The sequence below is a fragment of the Vombatus ursinus genome, unplaced genomic scaffold (genome assembly GCF_900497805.2).
Source record: "Vombatus ursinus unplaced genomic scaffold, bare-nosed wombat genome assembly UNPS02009835.1, whole genome shotgun sequence".
Classification (NCBI taxonomy): domain Eukaryota; kingdom Metazoa; phylum Chordata; class Mammalia; order Diprotodontia; family Vombatidae; genus Vombatus; species Vombatus ursinus.
The window spans coordinates 5,751,334-5,777,560 of record NW_020949613.1 but is presented as its reverse complement, the minus strand read 5'-3'; the positions used below and the strand labels follow the sequence as shown (position 1 = coordinate 5,777,560).

Sequence of the window (26,227 nt, the reverse complement as noted above, 5' to 3'; positions counted from 1 at the left end):
GTTCCCTTGGCAAAAACAAATCGACCAAAAACCTTTTAAACACAAATGTCCTCCCAATTATTACTGCATGCTTGTGAATCTAGAATACAGTCAAAATCTTTGAAAAAACAAAATTCTAAGTTACCCAAAGGATGATAGAATCATAGGTTTAGAGCTGCAAGGGATATTAGGGGCCATCCCCCACATTTTACATTTGAGGAAACTGAGTTCCAGAGAGGGTGAGTAATTTGCTCCAAGGTCATAAAGGTAGTAGGTTGTAGAGAAGTACTTGTTGGGTGCAAGTAGGCTGTAGTATATTTCCAGTGATCACCTATGTGTAAGAAAGAGTAAAGTGTATCCTTGAGGAAAAATATGATCAAAAGGACGGGTGGGGCTGATTATGTCTTGATAGTGAAACAGTCATCAACAGGATCTATGGGAGAATGTGGACTAGCATTTCAAAGGATTAAAGGTGTAGAATCTTTAGCATCTGAAATCTTTATCAAAAGAATACTTCAGTTAGAACACAAACACATTAAAATGTAAATATCTTAGAACTATCCCATTTGCTGGCCTGGAATTCTCCAGATTCCCCTTAATAGGTAAATCCTTTTGATTTACAAATGTTTCTTTTTCTTAGTATTCTTTCAAATCTTACTAGAACTGGGGAAAATATTCAGTTAGGTGTTCAGGAGTAAATATGAGAGATCTTAAATCCTCTGACGATAATGTATACGAAATCATTGATCAGAACAAAAAAAAAAAATCTAGTGAAAAGTGTCATAGGGTGTGGATCTCAATATCTAAGACTGTCATTTTATAGGTGAGCAAACTGAGTCACAGAGAAGTAAATTGATTTGGTCAATGTATTAAGTAGCAAAGCCTGCATTTGAATTCAGGTCTTCTGAAGTAGTCCTTCCATACCATCACATGAACATGTCTATGAAGGTTAATAGAGAGATGCCATCATCTTCTGAATTATTGAGAAGGCATTTTATAATTAGGAAAACAGACCCAGAAACTTTAATAATTTAAATAATATTTTTCATAATCTTAATAGTCTTTGAATCATAAATTTTGAGGATAGAAATATTTTTATTTGCTAGGCCATATTTTCTTTTTGCCTTTCTTGGGTATTATAACCTAGGACAGCTTTGATTGTCTTTCACTTTTATTAATGTTTTACAAATTTAGAATCCCTGTTGGAATGTGAGCTCCTTGAAATCTGAGACTATCTTTGCTTTTGCGTTTGTATTATCAGTGTTTTGCACATAAAAATGTATTTTTTAAATTCATTTTAAAAATCACTTTATTAAAGAACTTTCTCTGTTTAAAGGCAGCAACAGCTCTAGAAATTTTGTTGACTTTGCAGTTCTTTGGTTTTTTTTCAGCACTCAACGATTTTTAATAATATAACTATTACTATATAATTACTAGCTTCTGTAAGGCCATTCATTAATGTCCTAAGTAAAAGAAACATTGCCCACAGAAGGATTTTTGAAAAATGAATTTCTTAGGAACAGCTCTTTATCAGTTTCTGTCAGTGATTTCTTTGCTTCATATGGAGTAAGTTTAGCAATATTTATAAGTAAACAGATGCACATGTGTTTGAAACATTTGTAGTAAAAAAAAATTATTTTAGGCACAGTGGGTAATTCAATAAGAATCTTGTAAGAATAGTTTTCCTGACATGTTTGGCCTATGAAAGGGTTAAAATTGTACATAAGTCATTTTTGTGGGTTAGCACTTTACTAATAGCCTATTTACAGGATCCAGTTATGTAGGCTGAATGATAACAACAAATTTTCCAAACCTCTGGGCTTATTTAACATCTTTTTAGTAGATCTTTGTTTGTGAAACTAAAAAAGGGATAAAGGAATGAGTGTACTATAAGGAGAATTAAATCATGGCTTTGGTTTCACCATGGGGGTGGTGGTGGCGTATGTGTATTGTTTGCTTCAGAAGCTTCCATGTCTTTGGTGTACATCTTCTAAATTATCTTTATGATGTAATAAAATAACAAATTTGGATTGTTGAGTCTCTGTTGGAAAGTTTTAAACATAGGCAGACCCTAACTTGCAAATGAGTTGCATCCCCAAACTTCATTTGAAAGTTGATGTTTTTGAACTTGGAGCACATTTCCTGGAAGAAAAAAAATATTATAAATGTTTGTTGGATTTTTAGCTGATCCGTGAAAACCTATTTAGCTGTTTAACTATAGGACCAAGACCAGTGTAGTTTCCCATTTATTTCTATGAAAAATTTTGCCTAAAGTTCCAACTAATAACATATCCTTCAACTGCCTTCCAGCCCAGCCTGCTTCCAGGATCATCCTTTTTATTAAAATATATTTTATTGATAAATTTTGTTTTTCCATCCCTATATTTCCCAATGTATCTTTCTCCCTCTGTTTCTCAGAGAGCCATCCTTTTTTAAACAAAGAATAAAAAAAGAGAGGGAAAAACCCCAATCAGTTCAGTAAAACTAAGGAACATACTAAAAAAAGTCTGACATCATATGCAGTGTTCAATATACATAGGACCTGCCCATGCAAAGAAACAGGGTTTAGGTAGTGATTTCTTTTATCTCTTTTTTGGTACCAAGCTTGCTCAATATAATTCTGTAGCATTCAATTTTGATTATTTTACTGTTGTTGTTTCCATTTACTTTATTTTAGTCATTATTTTCTTGGTTCTACTTACTTCCCTTTGTATCAATTTATACAGTGTTAAGTTTCAATATCTTAAAATTGTACTAAGACTTTGGGAACATTATGTGTAAGTCTTCCCATGCTACTCTGTTTTTATCATAGTCATCATTAGCACAGTAATATTTTATTGGATTCATGTATTATAACTTGTTTAGTCATTCTCCAGTTGACGGACATATATGCTCCTCTCCAGTTGACTGTATATCTGTAATGGAGGTGACATAGTGAAGGGAAGGGAATGGGAAGGGAGTAAGCATTTATTGAGTGCTACCATGTGTTAGGCACTATGATAATGACTTTACACATATCATCTCATTTGATTTTTCACAATAATTCTGCAATGTTGGTGCTATTATTATTACCATTTTACAATTGAGGAAACTGAGGGAAACAGGTTGAGCAACTCGCCCAGGGTCACACAGCTAGTGGGTGGCTCAGGCTAGATTTTAACTTAGGTCTTCTTGACTCTAGGCGCAGTGCTCTATCCACTTCTCCATCTAGCTGCCTCTAACATATTAATTTATCCCTTCCCTTTTTATACAAATTGCATTAATTTTGTTTTTTCAAAAGCTTTCCAATTTCATGTAATTGGAAGTAATTTATCTTTTGTAGTTGCCTCAATCCTTTGATTAAAAATTAATCCCCTACCCTTAGTCATAAAAGGTACTGATCTGCTTCTCTTCTATTTTTTTGGATATAATTTTTAATATTTAGGTCAATTTTTAGCTTATTGCAGCATATGGTATAAATTGTTTGTCTAAATCTAATTTCTATTAGTCTGCTTTTTTAGCTTCCCCAGCAATTCTTGTCAAAGAGAAAATTCTTTCCTAGGTAGTTTATGTTTTTGAATTTATTAAACACTGAGTTTTGGAGTTCACTTATTTCTGATTCTTTCTTGTTTGGGCTGTTTCATTGGTCTAAATGTCATATGATTACTGTGTTTTTCTTGGGAAGTTCCCAGACTGTCAAATATTTTGAGTATTAATGCCATTCTGACAAAAGGTAGGTGAAGTAGGCCTTAAAACCTGATTGCCCATAAATCACTGAGAAGGCCTTGTGTTGGCTATGTTCCAAAAGCTTATTTCTGAGTCATTTGTTTGGAATTTGAAATTCATTTCCCCCTTGAAACATATTTTTAGCTGGTAGTTTGGTTGTCAGGTGACGCCATCAGAGCCAAGTTAATCTATAATGTCGCAGGTGTAATAATAACAGTAGCCTTAAACTCTGGATGGGGTAGGGAGGTAGAGGCTATGTTCTGGTGGCTGAGCTGCACTTGTAGCATGGGAGAAGATTTCCAAGATAAAGAGGTGCTCAAGGGGATGAATAGTAGTGCAAGTGGCTGCCATGCTGCTTATAGGAGAAGGCCTCAGCATAGTCCATTCTTAACCATTACTGTTGTCTGTAGGTTGTTCCTAAATGGAATATTCATAAATGAATGACTGCCTGAATTTGCTATGTAGTATATCTACTAGCAGTGTATCTACCAGCAATCAGTTAGTATGGTTTATTGAATACCTTCCATGTGCACAACGTGGTGTTAGACTCTTTTGGCAATACAAGAAAGCAATAAGACTCTATAACTATACCCAAGGAGTTTACGGTATTGCTGAAGAGTTATGACATCCATATGTAAATAGTGATGTAGTGATATGAAGTATGTATGGTTGAGTGCCACGTGAATAGTTCATATAGTAAGTACTGTAAGAGTGTACCAGAGGAAGAGACTATTTAGAAGGAGAGTTCATGGAGGACATAGGAATGGAGATGGGACCTTGAGGATGGGTGGGCTTGGAGATAGGGAAAAGAGAGGAGGGAGGCTTTTTTGGGGGAGAGATGGTGGTAGATGGGCACAGAGGAGTTACAAAAGCAAAGGAACTCACGCTGTGGTCATAATTCTGTAGTGATTGTTTTGAACTTGAACAAACCATATGTGTGTTTACATGCACACATGCATCCCTGTGACCATAGGTGGGTGGATGTATGTGTATGGGTGTGGACAGTTAACCTGTAGCAAGTGGTTTAATGATATGTAAATATGATGTGTTATTTTAAAATTTGACAAGTAGGTAATCACCAGGAGCATAGAGATACAAATAATGAGCAACAGCAACAATTTTACTAAATCACTCAATAATTCTATGTTGTTAGTGAAAATTGCTTGCTATCAATTTTGATGATTCTAATATGATACTTGAGATATAGTGTCTACTTCTTTCCAGACAATTTATTGTAAAGGAAATCCTGGATTATAGGGTCATATTTTTAGAATTCGAAGGAACCTTACAGATTATCTAGTTAAACCCTCTCATTTTTCATATGAAGGAACTGAGGCCTGGAGAGGTGGAGTCACTTGCTTAAGGTCACAGAGATAGTAGTAGACCACACAGGTGGTGGTAGGACTTTTGAACCTAGACCCTTGACTTTGAATTCAGCATTTTCCCCACTTCCTAGTGTTGCTAGGGGCCAGAAACTTGGAAAAGATTCATTTTGCTCTGATAAAGAAATTTGTCCGTCATTTTTTATTCGTATCTGACCTTTTGTGACCCCATTTGGGGTTTTCTTGGCAAAGATACCGGGGTGCTTTGCCATTTCCTTCTCCAGCTCATTTGACAGGTGAGGAAACTGAGGCAAACAAGGTTAAGTGACTTGCCCAAGGTCATACTGGTAGGAAATGTCTGAGGCTAGATTTGAACTCAGGAAGATGTCTTCCTCACTCCAGGCCCAGTGCTCTATCCACTGTGCCACCTGCTTATTCCCAGGACGCAGATAACACCCTTAACCTTTACTCGGGCTGTAACTTTGTATGAGAGAACAAACTCATCACTATTCTTAGGAAACACACCTCAAAACACACCCCATGGTGTGAGTGTGTCATCATGTAAGAATAGTTGCATTATTGTAGTAGTGTTACTGTACCCATATCTATATTTACTTTCATTTGTGTTCTTTTGACAGCCTTACTGTCTGCTGTCTGATGCCATGAATAGAAAGCATTAGAGTAATCCATTTTGGAGGCTATGGAGGTCATTAGTCACTGTGCCTGCTCTGCATTAGCCTGCAGCTGAAGCAGCATTAGGTTATGCCAAGCAATATCCCCTAGTTTCTTGAACAGAGATAATGAAGAGAAAAACATGGGTGTGTCAAGATTCTCTCTGGTGTCTGACCCTAGTACTGCCTAGAAATATCTGCCATTGAAATAACTCAGAGGTTACAACATCACTCCATTAAGCAAAATTTCTTCTAGGTTTGTTTTATGGAATATTGTTTCTATTTACATAGCACACTAATTCAGATTGTTTCTCCCTCATATATTGTTTTAGAGGATCACAGTCCTAGAGCTCGAAGTCACCTCAAGGGTCAACTGGTCCAGCCCTTTCATTTTATAGATGAGGAAGCTAAGGAGGCCCAGGGAGCTTAAATGACTTCCCTGAGATCATCCAGGTAATAAATGACAGAGGCAGGATTTGACACCAGTGCCTCTGATGACAGCACCAGTATCATTTCCTTGCCGTATAAATCCTGCCCAAACAGAATGTGAACCTTGGACCCTCAGATTAAAAGTGTGATCTATTGTTTGAACCATACAGGCATAACATCACTGTAAGGTGAGGTTCAAGGTGGATCTTTAAAATATGAGAGGAGGCAAGAGGAAAAGAAGAGAGAAGGAGGGGAAGAGAGTTGTCAAGGCAAGTCAATAAGCATCCATGGAGCCCATGCTCAGCCACGGTCAACTACTGAGCTAATGACAGAGCTGGCCCTGCAGCCCAGGGCTCCTGACTCCAAATTCATAGGGAACATATAGGGATTAGAAGATTTATAGCTGGAAGAGGTTTTACAGATAATGAAATCCAATCCAATTAAATTCAACATATGTTTACTAAGTGCGTACCATGTGTCAGGAGTGTGAGGATAAGTGCTGGGGATAAAAAGACAAAAACAGACCACATTCTCAAAGAACTGACTTTTCTGTTTGTATATGGAGTTTGTGGTGGGAGATGGGGGAAATACAAAGGGTGCTCAGATAAATGCCTACAAAATAACAAAGCAACCTCCAGAAGGGGGAGCCAGTGCTAACAACTGGGGACAATCAAAAAAAGCACCCTCTTAGAAGGTAGTACCTGAGCTATGTTTTGAAGGAAGCTAGATATTTTGTGAGGTGGAGGTGCTCAGAGGGAGTGTGTTCCAGCTAGGCTTTGAGCTCAAGCCCTCTTGATTCTATCCAGTGCATGTTCTTCTATTTTGCACTGTCTCTGAAAATTAGAGCTCTTATATTCAAATGACCCTGGTTAGGCAGACATCCTGACATTTAATGATTATCTAACCTAATTCTGGGATACAATGTATACTTTTTTGACTTTCAGATTTCTAAGGAAAGCAATTTGGTTTTGAACTTTGTAGCATTAGAAAAAAATAATGCAGAGGCATTAAGAGCCCTGATTCTAATCAGAGAATTCTGTGTTCAAGTTCTAAGATGAGATTTTAGCTTACTAATTTGTATCAATTTGCTTACTTCATCTGTAAAGTCAAGGGAACTAGAATGACATTGAAATCCCTTGTGGTTCTAGATTCTGTGATCACATTAGATCCCCAGTGAAGGAGATAAAATATTTTATTATCTTAAATGCCAATGATCATGTAAAATACATCTTGAAGTTAAAAGAATTTGGAATAATTGTTTTAAAAAGTTTGGGATACTACAAGGTTTCAGCTTGTCAATACTGAGGAAATTGCTGCAGGAAAGGCAAATACAATACATAAAGTAGATTTCCTTCCAAAATATCGGTTTAATTAAAGGGAAGTAGTGCAGTGTAACAAACTCTAGGCCAAAAGTGATTAAATCCATGTCAAATATTTGGATTATGCTGTCTTTCATAGAAACAGCTTGTGGCAAAGTAGATAGAGTGCTAGTCTAGAATCAAGAAGACTTGAGTTAAAATTCAACCTCAGATACTTACCAGCTGTGTGACTTTGGGCAATCACTTAACATCTGTTTGCTTCAGTTTCCTCAACTGTAAAATGAGGATAATAATAGCAGGGTTGTTGTGAGAATCAAATGAAATAATACTTGTAAAAAGCATTTAGAATCCAGTAGGTGTATATAATACAATATATATTATATGATGTATATTACACACACACACACACACACATATATATATATATATACACACACAATATGATAAGCACGTATAAATGCTTGTTCCTTTCTCTTTCTCTTCCCTTCCCTTCCCTTTCTTCTTCTGGGGGCACTTATACTTCTGTGTTACCCATTACATTGCTGGCACTGAGAAACATTTTGGTGTGCTGAGACAGGAGGGAACTTTTTTAATTGGGTTGCGTAGATACGGTATAAGATGTGATTTTTTAGTAGTTGTGATCTTGATTGAAAGAAAAGCAAACAGTAGACTATGACAATGTTTATTAAAAACCTTCTTCTGGGGACAGGGTTATTAATGATAGAACCTGTTTCTAGTGCATGTGGTCTAGAATTTTAAAAATATTTCATAATTGCTTAAGTTGAGATGGTATGAAGTGAAATGAAGTTTGGAAATTATCTAATTAGTAATTATCAATACTGATAGCAAATCTAACAATTCATATTTCAAAGTGAAATTTTAGTCTGAAGTTTCCTGTTGGATCACATTAACTAATAGTTCCTTACATATTTACTTTACTTTGTCCTATAATGCGCCAAGAATATATCATTTTCCATTTATTTCCAAAGAAGTTGAAACATAGCAGTTCATATTTATATTTACACTGAAGCCAATCAGCAGCCCAAAGGCCCATCAGGAGTGCTTGCCTCACCAGTGAGTTAGACACCTTCTTTCTTACCCCAATTTCCATGCCTAATTCTCACCAGGTGCAGGATGCTCACTCACAGTTGGATGCTGACCCCATCCCACCTCTCCCCTGTAAGACCATTACACTTCACTTCAACCCATGGGTCTACCATCTCCTTCCTTCCCAACATTTGGTGATCAGGGAGTGCCTTGATGTAGCTCCTCAAGTTTCACCAGATCTTACCATCTGTCCTATTATTTGGCTCATTGGACCCCCAGTCCCACCTGGCCTTTCAATTTGCTCTGAAGCTGAACACTTCTATGTGGATTGTTTCCTAGTTTTAGAAGGTTAGCTCTTTGAAACCAGGAATTATTACATTTCTGTTTGTTTCCATAATGCTTGGCATACAGTAAGTTCTAAACTGCTTTTCCATTCCATTTCACTTAAAAGTTTGCTAAGTGCTTTACATAAAGTACTCCATTTTCTTTTCACAGCTACTGTATGAGGTGGGTGCTGTCACCCATTTTTTAATAGATGAGGATACTGAGTCTGAGAGATGACTTGCCTTGGGTCACACAGCCAGCAAGTGTCTAAGGTGGGATTTCAGTTTGAGTCTTTCTGGCTCCAATCCGTTGCTCTATCTGATATACCAAGTTGTTTCTGTAATGAGTTGTTCCTGTTGTAAAGCTTTTGGCTGTAGGGACATTAGAAAATATATTACTGTAATCAAAGATTGTTGACCTCGTTAAAATGAATTTATCCTGTTTGATGTGTAAATGCTGGACAGAAAATGGAAAGGAAATTAAAAATAAGTTTCAAATATCATGAGGATATTGTGCTATATTAGAGCACAGCTAAATCTACAATATAAATTCATTATGTATTTTATACTTGATGTTCTAAGCAGATGCTACAGATGGTAATTACTTTGTGGCTGTGGCTGAAAGATTGATGTACTTCAGTGACTTGAGGGCAAGGACTGTTTCTTTTTCCTTTCCTTATATCCCCTGAACTTAGTACAGTGCCTAATTTGTAGTGGAGATAGAGATTAGTTATGGAGTTCCATTGGTATAGGGAACTTCCAGATGGGGAAACTCTCTCTACCAATGCAGGTCAGCACGTTATCTGTAATTTATAATCTATGACAGTTGTGTAGAGCACTCAGTTTAATGACTTTCCTGGAGTACTATGTGTCAGAAGCTAAACCTGAACCTCGGGTCTTCTTGGCTCCAAGGACAACTCTTTTGTCCACTATAGCATGCTTGCTCTAGCCACATTAAGTGATTAATAAATGCCTTTTTTTTTAATCTATGCCAACAAGTTTTAAGTGCTGTAGATGGGCTAGTTACTGCTTTTTGGTTATCTTTTTTTAAGTGAGAGTGAGAGATGAACATATTAATGGTTGCACTGGTATCCATGAAATATTAAATTAATCAGACATAGATATTAAGCACATTGAACAGGTTTTCTATGGAGCATTTGCCAAAAAATGAAGAAATGCATGAAGGAAAAACATTTATTAAGCTCTAATTATATATGAGACACTGGGGCTACAAATGGAAAAGCAAGAAAGTCCCCATTCTCAAAGTAATAATGTTCTAACGGCAGAGACAATACATGGTTATTTGTTAAACAGCCATCTTTGTTGATGTTTCAACTGCAGGACTGATGATGAGGTCTCATGGTCTTTAGGGCACATCAGCAAAGCAGATGTTAAGATATGAGCCAGAATCATATAGGATGAGAGGGCATGGGTGGTCTTTAATGGAGGAGAGAATACTTATACTGAGGAGATCCACTAACATATTATGCAAGAATAAATGACTTGTCCTCTGATTGAATCAAACATTCCCACATCCACTGCACACTGCTTGAGGGGTTGTACAAAAACAAATTAAGTAATTATAGCCCTCCACTTTGAGAGTTCAGTCTGAAGTTGACAAGAGCAGTATAAGACCATATAGACAGACATTTATATAAACAGAAACACATAGAGGAAATTGTACAAAGGCAAAAGAATTAAACAAAAATGTACTCATTGTCACAGGCATTAGGGCAGATAGTTTTTTGTGGTGTTGAAGAAGTCGGTTGTATTGCAGAAATTGTAAGAAAGAAAATCCACTAACGTTGTATGCTTCTCTAAGGCAAAACTTCTTTTGTACCTTATTTATTAACATGAAATAATTCTATCCTACTGGAGAAGAATGCATCATAGGGTAGTAGAATAAACACTGGGTATAGGTTCTGGGAAGACCTGGGTTCAAATCTAGATTTTGACACTATACTTAAGTTTCAGTTACCTCATCTTTAAAATGAGGATAATAATAGTCCCTGAGTCACAACGTTGTTGTGAAGATTAAGTGAAATAATGTATACGAAGCATTCTGCAAGCTATAAAACATGATTTAAATGGTAGCTTGGTACGGTGGAAAGATGGCTGGATTTGGAGTCAGAAGACTAGGGTTCATATTGTGGGTCTGCCATTTATTACCTATGTGACATTGGGAAACTTCTGTTACCCCTTTGGTCTACAGTTTCCTCATCTGCAAAATGATGGAGCTGGAGTACACAGTTGTCCTTAAGATCCTTTCCAGAGCAGAATCTGTGATTATTATTTACTAGAGAGATGAAACCTACCAGTAGAGGGCACCTGAAGTATTGCTATAGAGTGACCTCAGGTCTTCCTGACACCAGGCACAATGCTCTATCCACAGTGTCACCTAGCTGCCCCCTAGCTTTGTTTCATGGGCTGTAGAACTATGTAAAATGAAAGTTGGATAATCTTTTCAGTGATAAGGCATTGTAAATGCTTAATTAACATATGCAGTTACTTGTCATCTAGAAAAGGAATTGATTGGTTTGAGGAATTAGTATGACTGTGAGAGCATAAGCCTTCTCAGGAAAGTCAAGAAGTCTCATAAATCTCTATGACATTTCTCTGCCATAGGTCGGGAAATGTTAGTAAGCCAGGGGAAGCAGGCATAGCCACAATATGCAGCTATGGTAGTAGCCCAGAGCAGTTCCTCCCAGTCATTTCCACTTAGGGTACATGGTGATAGAAATTAGTGCATAAAAGTTAGCATCAAGACATTTGCTGACACTGAAGATTTGTGTTAAACTGGTTAATTTTTAAAAGTGAGGTTAATTTCATAGGTGGCACATTGGGAACATACTAAGAAGTCAGGGCTCACCTATAGTCACAGAAGTGTCGGAATCCTTTCTCCTCATTTCCATTTGCATGAGTTGATGATGTTTCTTACCTTGGGATTTAGACATGAGGGAGTTGGTTCTATCCTTTTGTGTTTCTCTACTGAGAGTTCTCTGCTTGTAGAGTAGAAAAGAGAAAAAATGAGCTGGGGGACATATCCTGGGCTTGGCAGGTCAAAATGGATGTGTTTTGTCCCAGGATCCTATCAGCTCAATTCATGGCTAAAAGTATCTCTCTGAGGTTTTGCATCTTACCACCAGGACTTAGTAAAAAAAAAGGAAAGGAGGTTGTTTCTGACAGTAAATTTCTCAAACCATTGAATAGTTTCTCTATTGGAAGCTATTTAATTTCTAATTTAGTTTAGTTCCCTATCAGGCCTGGAGTCAGGAAGACTCACCTTCATGAGTTCGAATCTGGTCTCAGACACTTACTAGCTGTGTGACCGTAGATAAATCATTTAAACCTGTTTGCCTCAGTTTCCTCATCTGTAAAATGAGCTGGAGAAGGAAATGGCAAATACTCCAGTGTTTTTGCAAAGAAAAAACAAACAAACCAAAAAACAAATCCCAAACGGATGGGATTATGAAGAGTTGGACATGCCTGAAATGGCTCAACAATAACGAAGACTCCAACCAAGTCACAACTTCTTAATACCCTAGCCAACTTAATAAGATGCAGAAAAGATGCTAATGTATATCGACAAAAATGTTCTCCTTAGGAGCTCCCTATACTGATGAAATACAGTTTCAATGCTTTCCCATACTATGCCATCCCACTCTTCTGAGATAAGAAGGAAAAAGAGGGGCTAGTGGAAAAAGAGAGAGGAGAGGAAATGTGTTCTACTGTAAATGGAAGAATCATTGGAAAAATCTTCCTGTTTAAGACTGACACTAGGCACAGAGAAGTTAATGCAATTCAACAAAAAAGAGTTGAGATAAGAAGTCCTTCACTTCATCTAGTGCCTTGCTACAATCCCTAGGTTACAGAATGACTAAGTGTCACAGGTATGCTTAGGTTTACTTAGGACTCAGCTCATTATGATTATAAGAACTTTTCTGAATAGGTTTAGGCTGATACTATGAACTTGCTATGGGACTTATAAGCAATTACAATTGGGTTGATAGGCACACTTTAAACATGGTTAATTTGTTAAGTTGGGTGAAATAATATCCTCATCAACTTCTCTTAAAAGAAATGTGTTGTACTTCTGTTCAACATTATTTTTCCTATTTGAGAGGATCCACCTTTTCAAGTGAGTGGAAATCATAGATATGATTCATTTTCAGAACAAATTTCCATTCCTATAATAAAACTAGGCTAGTCAGATAATGAGTCAGCACCAGAGATAAAAGGGTGGGGATCTCTAAGGACTTAATCAACTATTCAGACTGGATTAGTTTCTTAACTATTTTACCTTTAACACAAAGTCTTCATTAAAACATCATTTTGTTAACTGTGGATAATTACATCAGTTAGTAGACCACTCACAGTTACCAATATGCCCTGTGGCCCTGTACTCATGACCTGACCCCCAGTCCTATGACCACCCATATGAGAGCCCTACCCATATTGCATTCCCAACAAATGGATTCAATATCTAAAGGAATTAGAAAACACAAAGTTATTATGTAACCTTGGGGAAACCACTGCACTTTTCTGCATCCCAGTTTCCTCATCTGTAATATGAGGGAATTGGAGGAGATGATTACTAAAGTACAGTTCTGTGATTCTAGTATTGTTTAAAAGTATAAAAAATTTTTTTACAAAGAGAAAATGTGTTTCCAAACACAAAAGTCTTTTGCCTTTTCCACTTTTCCTTAATTTAAGGGAAGATATGGGTTATTTTACTGTTACAAATTATGAATCTATAGCGTAGAAGCAGTTAGGTGGTGCAGTGGATAGAACACTAGGCCTAGAGTCAGGAAGACCTGAGTTCAAATCCAGCCTCAGGCACTTACTAGTCACCCTGGGCAAGTCATTTAACCTTGTTTGCCTCAGTTTCCTCATCTGTAAAATGAGTTGGAGAAGGAAATGATAAACTACTATTGTGTCTTTGCCAAGAAAACCCCCAAATGGGGTCAAGAAGAGTTGGACACAACTGAAAATGATTGAACAACAACAACAAAGTGTAGAAGCAAAACAAACTTTGGATTTTCTGTTGTACATTTAACAAAGCTCTTAAATGAAAGAGGGTATCAATAAAAAAAAAAAGGCTTCCATAAACAGTTTGCACCAACAAAGGGCATACATCAGTAGGTGAAGCTATTATAAGAGACTGTTCTAGTCTGTTTTGCTGAAATACAGGCATTTTTAACCTTTCTGTATCATAGATTCTTTTGGCAGTTGGGTGAAACCTACAGACCTCTTCTCAGAAAGTTTTTAAATGCACAAAATAAAATACAAAGGAAATTGATTATATAAAAATAGATTTTTTTTTAAATCCAAGTTCTCAAACTCTGAAAGTTACTTTGGACCTCAGATTAAGAACCCCTGCTCTAAATGATCAGAGGTTTAGAAGTGGGAGGGACTTTAGAGGTCTTCTAATCCAAACTTCCTCTTTTTACAAATAATTATAACAATGACAAAAACAGTTAACATTTTATAAAATTTTAAGATTTGCAAAGTACTTTACATAAACTATCTCATTAGGTCCTCACAACAACCTGTAAAGTAGGTGCTACCATTTTAAGGATGAGGAAATTGTAAGACTCAGAGAGGCAGTAATTAGCTCAGGGTTACACAGGTAGCAAATGACTCAATCAGAACTGGGATTCATGATCTATGACTCCATGTCCACCCTTTCCACTGTTCCACACTGGCTCATAATTCTTAATTAAGTGGAAATTTTGTATTGAAGGGATATAAAATCTGAGCCCTGAAAGTAAATAACTGCCTTTCTCTATATAGGTCATAAACCATTTCCTTGCAGCATCAAATGTTAGGAGAACCTGCTGGTGCCAAGGACAACCTGCCAATGCCAAAGTCCAACCTAGAGAAAGAATAGTGTTTATTGTTAGGTCATCTCATTGCATTCCATAGAACTCATTTTTTTTTTTAATCTTCAGGTGACTAAGTTATTAATTAGTCTTTGAATAGAAAATTAATTTTACTTGAAGTAATGATTTAAATCGTACCTAATTGTTGTCAAACAACATTTTTCGCCTGTGATTACTCAGAAATGTTATGAGGATTCCTATTTTAGGAACATTGCATTTCTATTGAGCAGCTCAGCGTCATGAAATCTTATTGAATGGGGGGAGGGTGGCTGCATCTGATAGAGATCTGTAATAGAGCTTCCTTCTGTCTCCAAAAGTAAATGAGTGTGTCTCCTCTTTGGTAAGATACCATTTATACCTTAGGCTGATGGTGATCTGAAATTCCACCTTGTCATACTTAGCATGAAGAAAAGAACTCATTTCCTTGATAACTGGAATCTGTATTTCTGGCATCAAGAAAAACCAAGTGTCTTTCGAAGGCTATTGTAGTATCTGGCAAATAAGACATAGCAGGATTCACTGAATAAACCTAGAGGAGGTATAACAAATTTGCTTTGGATGTAGATGAATAATTTAAAAATTAAAAAAAAAACACTTTATCTGGCAGCAGGGTATAGAGGAACTAGTGCTGGGTTTTGAGGTAAGACAACCAGCTATGACACCCTTTCAACTTGAGCAAGTCATTTAATCTCTTTGTACTTCAGTTCCTTCATCTATAAAATGAGGGTGTTTGGACTTGAATGCTTCTAAGGTCTTTTCCAGTTTAAAATCTATGATCCAATATGGTTATTTCTGAATGCAAAAGAAAATCATTTAGCACATAGAATCCAATAAGATCCATGGTATTAATGATAAATGTAAAAATGATTTGTAAATGTAGACTGCACAGTAGTTTGTGGCCACTGGTGGAACATTACTGTGCCTTTGAGTTCTATCATTCTACCCCTTAGAATGATTTCTTTTTGCTACTTCCCTGCTCCTTGAAAATAAATGGAAACTGTTTTCTTGTGTATTGTTGCCTTTCACCCAGCCGCCACAGCCACACCTTGTTGTCCTTAGGCAAATCCATTTGTTTGCCTTCTTTTGCTGATTAGCTTTGGAGTATGGGAGAATATAGGACAAAGAGTTGCGTGAGAATGTTTGCCCTACCACAGATGGTTCTTATGAAGCAAAGAACAGCTATCAATTGACTTCTCTTCCTTGAAATTGTCTATTCTATTACTTCTCTACCTCTTTTGGTACTCCTAGGTCCGGAGCATCAAAGCCTTAGTTACAGTGCCCACAATATCATTTTGAGGAGAACTTATTTCTTTCTAAGATATCTGCATTTGCGTATCTATCCTGTGCTTAGATATTGGATGTTGGGATATTGGCAAAATGTTTATATATTTTCATGTCCTAAAAGATACATGATTTTAAACACATGGGTTACATTTCCAAAAAAAAAAAAAGTCTCCATGGCATTTTTCTCTTGAGGTCATTGCTGTTAGGGCCCTTCCACTTATACTTGGTTTAGTTTCTTAGCTTCCTATGCAGACAAGTATTCATTTAGTTACAAGTGCTAGGCACTGGGAGTGCACAGACAGAAAAGTCCTCCCTGAAGGATCTTATGTTCTTTTGGGGAAAACCATGTATACATAACATATGCAAAAGTCAACACAAGGTAATCTGAGGAGACCAGCTCCATCAGGTAGGGATTCAGGGAAAGCCTCCAATGAACTTGAAGAGGGGTAATGGAAATACCAAAGCTGATAAACAGGTACAAAGGTATGGGTAAGTGATTTGTTTGCAACTAATGGCACATTTACCTTGGAATCAGTGTGATCAATAGTGATTAGGCCAGTCCACACATAGCAGGCACTTAAGAAACAACAGTTGTTTAAACTATTTAATGAAGTATGATATTAATAACACTATTTCAACTATTGGCATTTCAATTACATCTAATTATTTTTGCTCACTTGATTCTATGGGAAAATACATTACAAATGAATAGGATTTAGAGCTGGAAATGTCCTTATAGATTATTTATTGAGTCTAAGACCTTAGATGAAGAAACTGAGTCTCAGAGAAAAGAAGTTACTTGATCAAGGTTACACAACTCATACGTGACAGAATCTAAGCCCTGGTCTTGAAGTCTCATTTTATGGATAAACTGGAACCAAAAGGAGTTAAGTGACTTGTCCAAATTAATAGAGGAGAGCATAAATTAAATTCAGATTCTCTTGCTTCAAGTGTAGTGCTTTTTATCATGTCTATTAAAAATTAATAATAGGCATTATGTAATGCCTACAATGTGCACAGCATTGTGTTAAGCACTTTCCAACTATCTCATTTGATCCTCACAACAATCCTGGGAGGTAGGTGCTGTTATTTACCCCCACTTTACAGTTGAGAAAACTGAGGCCAGCAAAGGTCAAATGACTTGCCCATAGTTGCAGAGTTAAGTGCCTGTGTCTGGATTTGTACTTAGATCTTCAAGACTGTAGTACCAGCACCCGGTCTGCTCTGCCATCTAACTCTGGATGTTAGTGACACTCCTTGGCATCTGCATTTGGAGATGGTGGCTCTATTGGCCAGGGTAAGAGAGATAAAGGAGCATGTGTCCTTGAACCTAAGTAACTTGTTAACTTCGTACATTTATATGAGAGGTTTCTATCTGTGTACTTCCCTAAGAGAAAATGCTTTTACAAAAGTGAAAGTCATACCTCTTTTGTGAATTGGGTGATCAAAGTCATTTATCTCTCAGCCCTCTCATTCTTTCCCTCCTGCCAGGTTTGTGGAAGAGAATGGGAAACCAGCCAGGGACTCCTGATCACTGCTTTCCTTTCCACTTCTTCATGTGCATAGGGAGTCAGTTCGGTTGCTCCACACAGATTGTTAGATACGAATGAGATGTGTCCTACCTGCAAAATAACCTCTTTCACTTCACTTTCGTTGATTTCAGACTCACCAGGATTTAGTTAAACCAGTTGGGTGGATCCTGACTATTTTATTCCAGAGAATTTTTGCCTGGGGTGTTAGAAGAGAGGAAAAAAAAAAGGATGAACTAGTTACACAATGGAATGTAACTTGTTTTGTTGATCTGTTAGTAAGGAAGGCTCTATCTGTACATACTGGGGGTTTCTGAATAGCATAAAACTTTTTTTTTTTAAATAAAAAAAGCATTCCTGTTTATATACACACATTTAAGATTATAAGGAGAAATGTGATTTAGTCAGATTCTTTAAAATTGTAAGTAATACCTCTGCTTGCTGTGGAAGCACAGGAGACTGAGCCAAGCCTCCTGTTTATTTAAAAGGGGGAGTTACTTCTTTCTCTTCGGCCTGCCAGGAGGAAGGGGGAGTGTCTGCTCAGTGGTTTCTTTCAGCAGAGAAAGTAACCTTGTGTGTATAGTAAGTAACACCTTAAGTTTGGATGTCAAGAGTGAAGGACAACCTGTCAGCCAACTTTCCCGGAGAATGATGGGGCAGCTAATTAAAAATGAACAAGAGTGGAATGCAAAGCTGGTGGAACAGATGTGCTGTATGGGTCAGTAGCGTGATGTGTATAATACCCCTCATGTTTTAAGGATTGGATAAATTGTACTGCGTGCCTTTGTTTGTCCAGTAGGAATTTGCAGACGGTAGGGCACCTTTCACAATACCAGGCAGTCTAGCATTGCAACTTTTTTGAGGCTCTCTGGAGAAGGTTGCGTTTTATTTTTCTGTTTTAATATTTCAAAAGTTTTTTTTTTCTTGTGGTATTAAAAGCACTTAAGTTTGATTGGATTGAATTGAAGATAAACCAGTGTAGTTTTCAATGATCAATAATGTGTTGCACATACATTTTTATTTCCTTGATTTTTTCCTTTTTCTTTAAGTAGTAATTAATAGAATGCTTTATGAATTGTTTGCTTCTCTTCACACTATAAAAGATCTTTTTTTTAAAGTGGCTTTTGGAAATTTATTAACCATTGATTTGGAAGTGATATATTGTCATTGTTATAATGATCAATGTCCTTTAAATCAAATATTTTATATAGAAATGTATTACTAAACTCTTATTCCCTGAAAACTGATTTGTTAGTCAGTAAAACTTGTAGACTCCGTGAAAGCATAGGAACTCCTTCCTTCATTGTTGTCATGGTAGCATTGCCCAAAATACAACCTTGGTGGTAGACATCACTGTCTAAACTAACTGAAAGGACCTTTATGCAAGTACAGATTGGAAAATTAGATGGTGTAATCTGGACTACTCCCTTTTTGTGAAGCTAGTTTAAAAAAGTGGCAGATCTTGAAACTTTTTTCCCTCAGGACTTTCATTACTTTCCAGTAGTAAGCCTGGAACACTGAAATTCATATTAACCCTTACAGTTTGGTGTTAGATGGTACAGGAGTTCTTTGTAAAAGGTACCCTACTTCCAAAGGAATTCTCACCAATTAGGAGTCTTGCTAACTGCTGTAAATCACTAACATTAGGAATTTTGAATGACATGTCTTATTAATTTATAATGGAATATGTAAACAAGTTAAGCACTTACTATGTGCTATGCACTATCCTAGGTGCCTAGGAGATAGAGGAAAAAATGAAACAGTTCCTGCTTTCAAGGAATTCTAGATATATAAGTATATTTGTATGTGTGTACAATACATAGATATTTCTCAGTAATCCCTTATTAATTACTTTTGAGTCATAATTCTATGCCTTAGTTGTAATTTATAATGATCGTATTAGGTTAGCTGCATGTTATTGTATTTCTTTTGCACTGGTTTCTACTGCCAATATAATATAAATCTGATGTCTTATTTTTATTTACATGATTGGTTATTTTTCATAGGTCATATTGTTTTCTTGCTATTTGCACCTAGAAAAGAAATAATTAAAAATAGAATGGTACATAGAATCTTTATTCCTTCATATTGATTCCATATATAAATTCCAATGAAATTATATTTCTATATTATCTCTGTAATTCAGAATTCTGACAACTAAGTGGTAATATACTGCTAACATCTTCTATGTGTTAATTTTATATACTTAGAGAAGGAAAGAAAAAGTCCATATAATAAGCATAACATATTATTTTTCTTCCTTTTTAGATTTTAGATATTATTTTTATGTATTATGGTATTCAGTTGTTTTTCAGTCCTGTCCTACTCTTTGTGACCATATTTGGGGTTTTCTTTGCAGTAATACTCCAGTGATTTGCCATTTCCTTCTCCAGCTCATTTTACACATGAGGAAACTGAGGCAAACAGGGTTAAGTGACTTGCACAGGGTCATACAGCTAGTAAGTGTCTGAGTCCAGATTTGAACTCAGGAAAATGAGTCTTCCTGAATCCAGGCCTAGCTCTCTAATCTACTTTATCACCTCGTTGCCCTTTCTATGGATTAGTAAATTCCAAATGCAAATCATTTGGTAAGCAGGCTTAGGTATAAGGGCAGCAAGATGGCTCAGTCAATAGCATGCTGGGCCTGGAGTCATGAAGACTCATCTCGGTGAGTTCAAATCCTGCCTCAGACACTTAATAGTTACTTAACTGTAGGAAAGTCACTTAACCTCCATTTACCTTAATCCACTGGAGAAGAAAATAGCAAACCACTCCAGTATCTTTTGTGAAGAAAACCCCATGGACAGTATGGTCCATGGGATCACTAAAAGTTGGACATGACTGAACAATAAGAAGCTTAGGTATGTTCATAAGATAGTTAAAATAATAACCTTACCACCAAGCACTAATATCTTACACAATAACATTCAATTATTGACTTGAAAATTTCAGGTAATTATTCTGAATTTTAATTTCATATACTTTTCTAGAATGTAACTTCCAAAATCCTTCTCCTTTTGCCTCCTCCATCCTCTCCCCTATTCCAATTTCTCTTCCTTTCCCCCTTCTTTCTCCATAAAACTGTAAGCCTTTCTGAGGGTATTTGGTTTCTACGGTAGAGCCTAGCACAGTCTTCCATACACAACAGGAACTTAATAATATTTGATTAAAGATCTTTTTCAACAGTCAGTTTCCAATTGATAATGTCCCTTTTTACCCAACTAAGTTAGAAAAGTTGAACTCATTTTTTTCCTTAGATTTAGATAAATTGGAATTAGATTTTGAGAGACTGGTAAAGGAAAAAAAGTTTTCATCTTTTTTACTGAATATAGTACATGTATAGAAATCCCTCCTGAATGGTAATGTTTTGAGATAATACATTTTAATGCATTTCCTTGTAAATTTCACATCTCCTTTAAATTGAAAATTAGAATAGAAAGGAATAAATCCTAATCTTTGCAAGTTAATATTGATTTTGTACATCAGATGTCTGGGTTCCAGAGGCCTAGAAAAGAATTCCTAAAACTTTCTCCAAGTGATGAGGCAGGATGGTAGAGTGGAATGATCAATGTCTTTGAGAGCCTTGGTTCAAGTTTTGGCTATGCTACTTACTTGGGCAAATTGTTTAGCCTCTCTGAGCTCAGTTTCCTCATCTGTAAAATGAAGTTAGACCCCATCAGGGTTCTTTCTTCCTCCCCTCACCCCAAATTGATTGCAAGCTTCTGTTTCATCTTCAAATGTTACCAGGTTGATCTTCAAGCCCAGGGATCTGCCCAAGAGCACATATTCTTCTACATATGTGTTTCCTTCTTGCAGGGAGTTCCAATAGCAAGGCTTGTGCTGAATTTCTCTGCTGTTCTATTTCTCTGCATCTTAAGTGGAGTAACAATGGAAAAAAAAATCCCTATACCAAATCAAAAATGAAAAAAACAAAACAAAACAAAACAAGACAAAACAAAATCCAACACCTCCTGGAGTTAGAGGACCTACATTCAAGGCCAGGTTTTATGATTTCTTCCTATTTTTGTGAGCTTGGACAAGAGTCATTACTTACTGCTGCTACTGCTAACCAACATTTATATAATGCATAATATGTACTAGGCACTGTGCTAAGCACTTTACAAATATTATTTGTATTTGATTTGATCTTCACAAGAACTCCGAGAGGTAGGTGCTATTATTATGCTCATTTTACAGATGAGGAAACAGAAGCAAACAGAGGTTAAATGACTTGTCTAGGGTCACAAAGCTAGTAAGTGTCTGAGGCCAGATTTGAACTGAGGTATGCTTGACTTTGGCTCAGTGCTCTATCTACTGCACCACCTAGCTGCCTTTCTTGAAGTCTCTCTACAACTTTAGAATGGAGATTATCATATTGTATAATTTACCTTGCAGTGTTATTTTTTAAAGGAAAAGGAAAGGGAAAGGAACAAGAATTTATTAGGCACCTAGTGTATGCTAGGCATTATACTTAGTGTTTTACAAATATCTCATTTGATCCTCATAGCAGCTCTGTGAGATAGGTGCCATTGTTATTTTCATTTTACAGTTGAAGAAATAGAAGTTAAGATACTTGACCGAGTTCACAAACCTAGTGTCTGAGGTTAGATTTGACCTAAGGCCTTCCTAATTCCAGGCCCAGTGCTCTCTCTACTGTACCACCTAGCTCTCTTAACTTAAAGTAATGAATTTGAATCTTTAAAGTGCTGTAAGTGTGTTGGTGTTATTTTTGTTATTTTCATTATTGTTGGTCACTCTTCCTTTGCTTAGGCCAGTGACTAGTATTCTCAGCCTTTCCCTTCACTGCCCCAATCAATGAACCTAATACTTTGGAGAACTCAAAGGTAGCTCTGCTTCAGAAAAAAGTCTGAAAATATCTGGAATAGATCATTAAGGATTCTTCCAACTTTTAAATCCTATGAACCTAAAATATTTTCTAAATATATTCTTCAGCTTTTTTCCTCCCACAAATTTGATTTCATCTGAGTAATGAGAAGTTCTAATATACAAGCTCCAAATACAAAAAGCAAAGAAAACTGTTCTTTCCTGGGTCCTGAACTTACTTAAACTTCAGTTTAGAGTTTTGTTAAATTATAGAAAAACCATAGGACATAAGAGCTAGAAAAGACCCAAAGACATCATCGAGTCCAACTTCCTTATTTTATGAGTGAGGAAAACGAAGATTTCCTTCATTTAAAGGACTCCCCCCACCCTAGTCTAAAGTGATGTGTTATCATTTGCCATGATTAGCAGTTTGGAGTAGAGGCTTTCAGAAATGTATGTCACCCAGCATAGATGACAATTTTACAAGAGTTTCTGGGGTTGATCAAATGAAGTGGTTTTTTAGAAAGGTGAAGCTGGCCCTTGATGCCTTCTTGAACTTTTAATCAGCATTCTCTTAGGAGCCTGTCTCATCCTGAGGATCAGGGCTATCCTTCCCCTATCCTGCTTGGGTAGCAGCTGGGGTTACATTGGTAAAATAAGTAATGAAGCATTTTTAAAGTTCTCAGATAACTTTAATTGAATAAAACTAAGAAATGTTTGTAGTGAAGCAGAAATGTCTGCAATTGATATGGATTATGATTTTGTAGTCCAGAAAGACTAAGTAAGACAGAAAAACTCTTACAAGTTGGAGTCTAAACTAGACCACAAACCTAAATTATTATACAGTTTTTGATGACCTGCTACTTGAAAGATATTGGTTTAATATAAAAAAGTTGAGAATCATTACGAACAAAAAGCTAACATCTAAAAAAATGGGCTGCTTAGGTTTCCATTAATGCCAATCATTGTCACCCTTCAAGAGCTACCTTTTGGTGTTTGGCTTCTGAGAAGGAGCAGCATCATCACTGACCATATGTAGAATATTATATTCTCTTTAGATGAAAAATGGCCCAGTGATTTGGGCAGTATAGAATACTACCCACAGGAGAAGACTCAATGTGAAGGAGATCAGAACACACCAGATCCACGTTATACATGATGGCTTTCACATTAAGCATTAGAGGTCCTTTGGGATTCAGCCTATACAAATCAAAAGTGACTCTTGATATTACTGCCCTTTTTGCTGCTAAGCTGGTACATATTTAGGATATAGTGTTCCCATCTGTCCTTTTCCCAAAATCATGAAATGTGTTTTATCTTCTAGGATCTAAAGAATTCTCCCCAAAGTGCTGCTGCATTATTTTCCTCTAGCATTAAAGCAATCAGTCCAATAGCCGTTAAACAGGACATTTAGGAGCTTGCTAACATTTTCTTTGAGTGCTGACTGTTAAGCCAGTATTGTCTGATCGTGTCATGATTTGAGAGCTGGAAAGGGTGAGATGAATGCAGGAAGGGTAGTAATAGCACTCACTTGGTCTGTAATCCCATGAAAAACTAGGGCTCTTGCATAGTTCCTTGTGGTGTCTATAGCACCTCGTGGGTGTTAGTGGCAAAGTGACCTTTGCTGTGGAGCCTCAGGGAAGAGTGGGCAATAGTGGAGCTCACAGTACCTGTTTTATAACTGATTTGATACTTCAGTTTTCTTACACTTACACTTCAGATTACTTACACTTTGGAGGTAGCAAATACACGATGTAGGTCTCAGAAGAAAAAAACCATTTTGGTTAATGTTATTGCTTTAAGATGTGAAAAACTAGATATTACTGTTCTGAGGGTGATCTTAAGACCTTTTAGGTGTTGATGTTCAGTAAATGTTAAATGACATTGGTGTACTTTACAGTGTAAAGTCACAGGCAAAGGATGGAGTGCTCTAATATTTTATCTTTGGGATCATGTGTCAATTGTATTACCATGCCAGGAGATAATAATTATAGGGAATGGCGCACATGCATATGTATGCGTGCGTGTGTATGTGTGCGTGTGTATGTGTGCGTATGTATGTGCACACATGCACTCATGTATGCTACTTGAGGGGATTTAAACTGACTTCTAAGTTTGTTGAGATTGGGGCTGTGGATCAACAGACAACTCTTTGTAAAAGGGCTATTGAACTTTTTTTTCTGTGTAGGGGATTGTCTGGCAGGCACTCTTCTGGACTGGATTTCTGCAATAATAATTTCAAGTCCTTTAATACTCAGTGAGAATGTGCTGGATAGAGAGCTGGTTTTGGATTCATGAAGCCCTAAGTTCAAATCCCATCTCTGATAACATACTGGCTGTGGAACTCTGGGTATATCACTTAACTTCTCATTGCCCTGGGTAGTTATCTAAGATTATAAAATGTAGAGAAGGTGCCAGGCTGCATTGGTAGTGGAAAATTCCTCATTTAGGTGTTCCTGAAACCTATAATGTTCTATTTGTTAAAACGGAGATGAATGCCTTCAACTTCATTAAAAAGTGCTAAATTTCATGGGAAAGGATTCCAAGGGAGAAGAAAAGACTATTTTACTATTACACTAAAATTTTGGTTTTATTTATATTTGACTGTTGGTTACCATTCTCTCTTTGTTGGGTAGGCTTTTGAATAAGATACCGTCGTTGAAAGGCTTTGAAAACAGTTCAGTTTGGATGCAGAATTAAGGAATGGTGGAGATTAAAAAAGTGATTGTTTCTCTATAGAGGAGAGAGAGAGAGAGAAAGAGAAAGAGAGAGAGTGATTGATTTGTGATCCCCTGAAAAACCATGGCTCTTGCATAATTCTTGGTGGTGTTCAAAGCACCTTGTGGGTGTCAGTGGCAAAGTAACCTTTGCAATGGAGCCTCAAGGAAGAATGGGCAGAGAAGGAACTGACAGTGTTTTATAACTGGTTTGATACTTTAGCTTCCTTTATTTAACACTTTAGAGATAGTAAGTACATCCTTCAGTCCCCACATAAGCATAGTCTGGATTTGGATTATCTGGGAAATGAGTGACCTTCTTTCCCATTATGACTGAATCCCCGTGGCCAAACTGTTCTCTGTGAACTACCTTTCTTCTCTATCTCAACTGTGTTTGGCCCAGTTGAAAAAGTTTTGGTTATGGCTCTTAGTATGATAAACAGCATCCTTTGAACCATCATTTTTGTGTATGCATAGACTCAGTACATGAAGAAATACAGTTGGATTATTTCTATATATTGTTATAAACTTTCAAGCAGCTATATGTTTGCTAATAGTCACAACTCTATCTTTTTTTTTTTTTTTTAGATGAACGGGACAAAGTTCAGAAGAAAACTTTCACCAAGTGGATAAATCAGCATCTCATGAAGGTCAGTTTGTATTTCTTGCAGTTTGTGTCTTTTCTTTGAAAAATTGAAGGCATGCAAATGGGATGATTTGACTTCTAGAGAATGGCACATGTATCTAGACACATAATTATTTAGTGTGTGGTCTTTGTATAATGATGGAGGTGGGGAAATAAGTATCTAAGATTGCAGTTAGCAACATGTTGTTAGCAAAATATGTTATTACTTTGTTTTGAGGAATATTCAAAGTTAAAATGATGTTTCAGTGAATTGTCATCTCAGCTTCTCAAGTCTCACCTTTTGTAAGAAGCCTTTCCCAATCTCTCTTAATGCTAGTGCTAACTCTCTATGAATTATTTTGAATATATATTTTGTTTGTAAGTAGTAAAACTACTTATGTATATATCTAGTTGTTTGCATGTTGTTTCTCCTATTAGACTCTGATCTCCTTGAGCAGGGACTGTGGACTGTCTCTTTCTTTCTTTCTTTCTTTCTTTCTTTCTTTCTTTCTTTCTTTCTTTCTTTCTTTCTTTCTTTCTTTCTTTCTTTCTTTCTTTCTTTCTTTCTTTC

At 36.6% G+C, this 26,227-nt stretch overlaps 1 protein-coding gene across 9 annotated transcripts in view; it reads left to right on the top strand.

Annotated features, from left to right (window-relative positions):
- Positions 1-26,227, top strand: part of DST (dystonin) — a 445,378-nt gene that overhangs the window by 90,994 nt on the left and 328,157 nt on the right. For 8 of the 9 annotated variants that reach the window (XM_027852998.1, XM_027852999.1, XM_027852997.1 and 5 more), the window contains one exon: positions 25,620-25,681. In XM_027852998.1, coding sequence (XP_027708799.1) covers positions 25,620-25,681 — 62 coding nt within the window. Of the gene's footprint in view, positions 1-18,078; positions 18,209-25,619; positions 25,682-26,227 lie in introns of those variants that run through there. The other variant, XM_027853001.1, reaches the window with a different exon arrangement.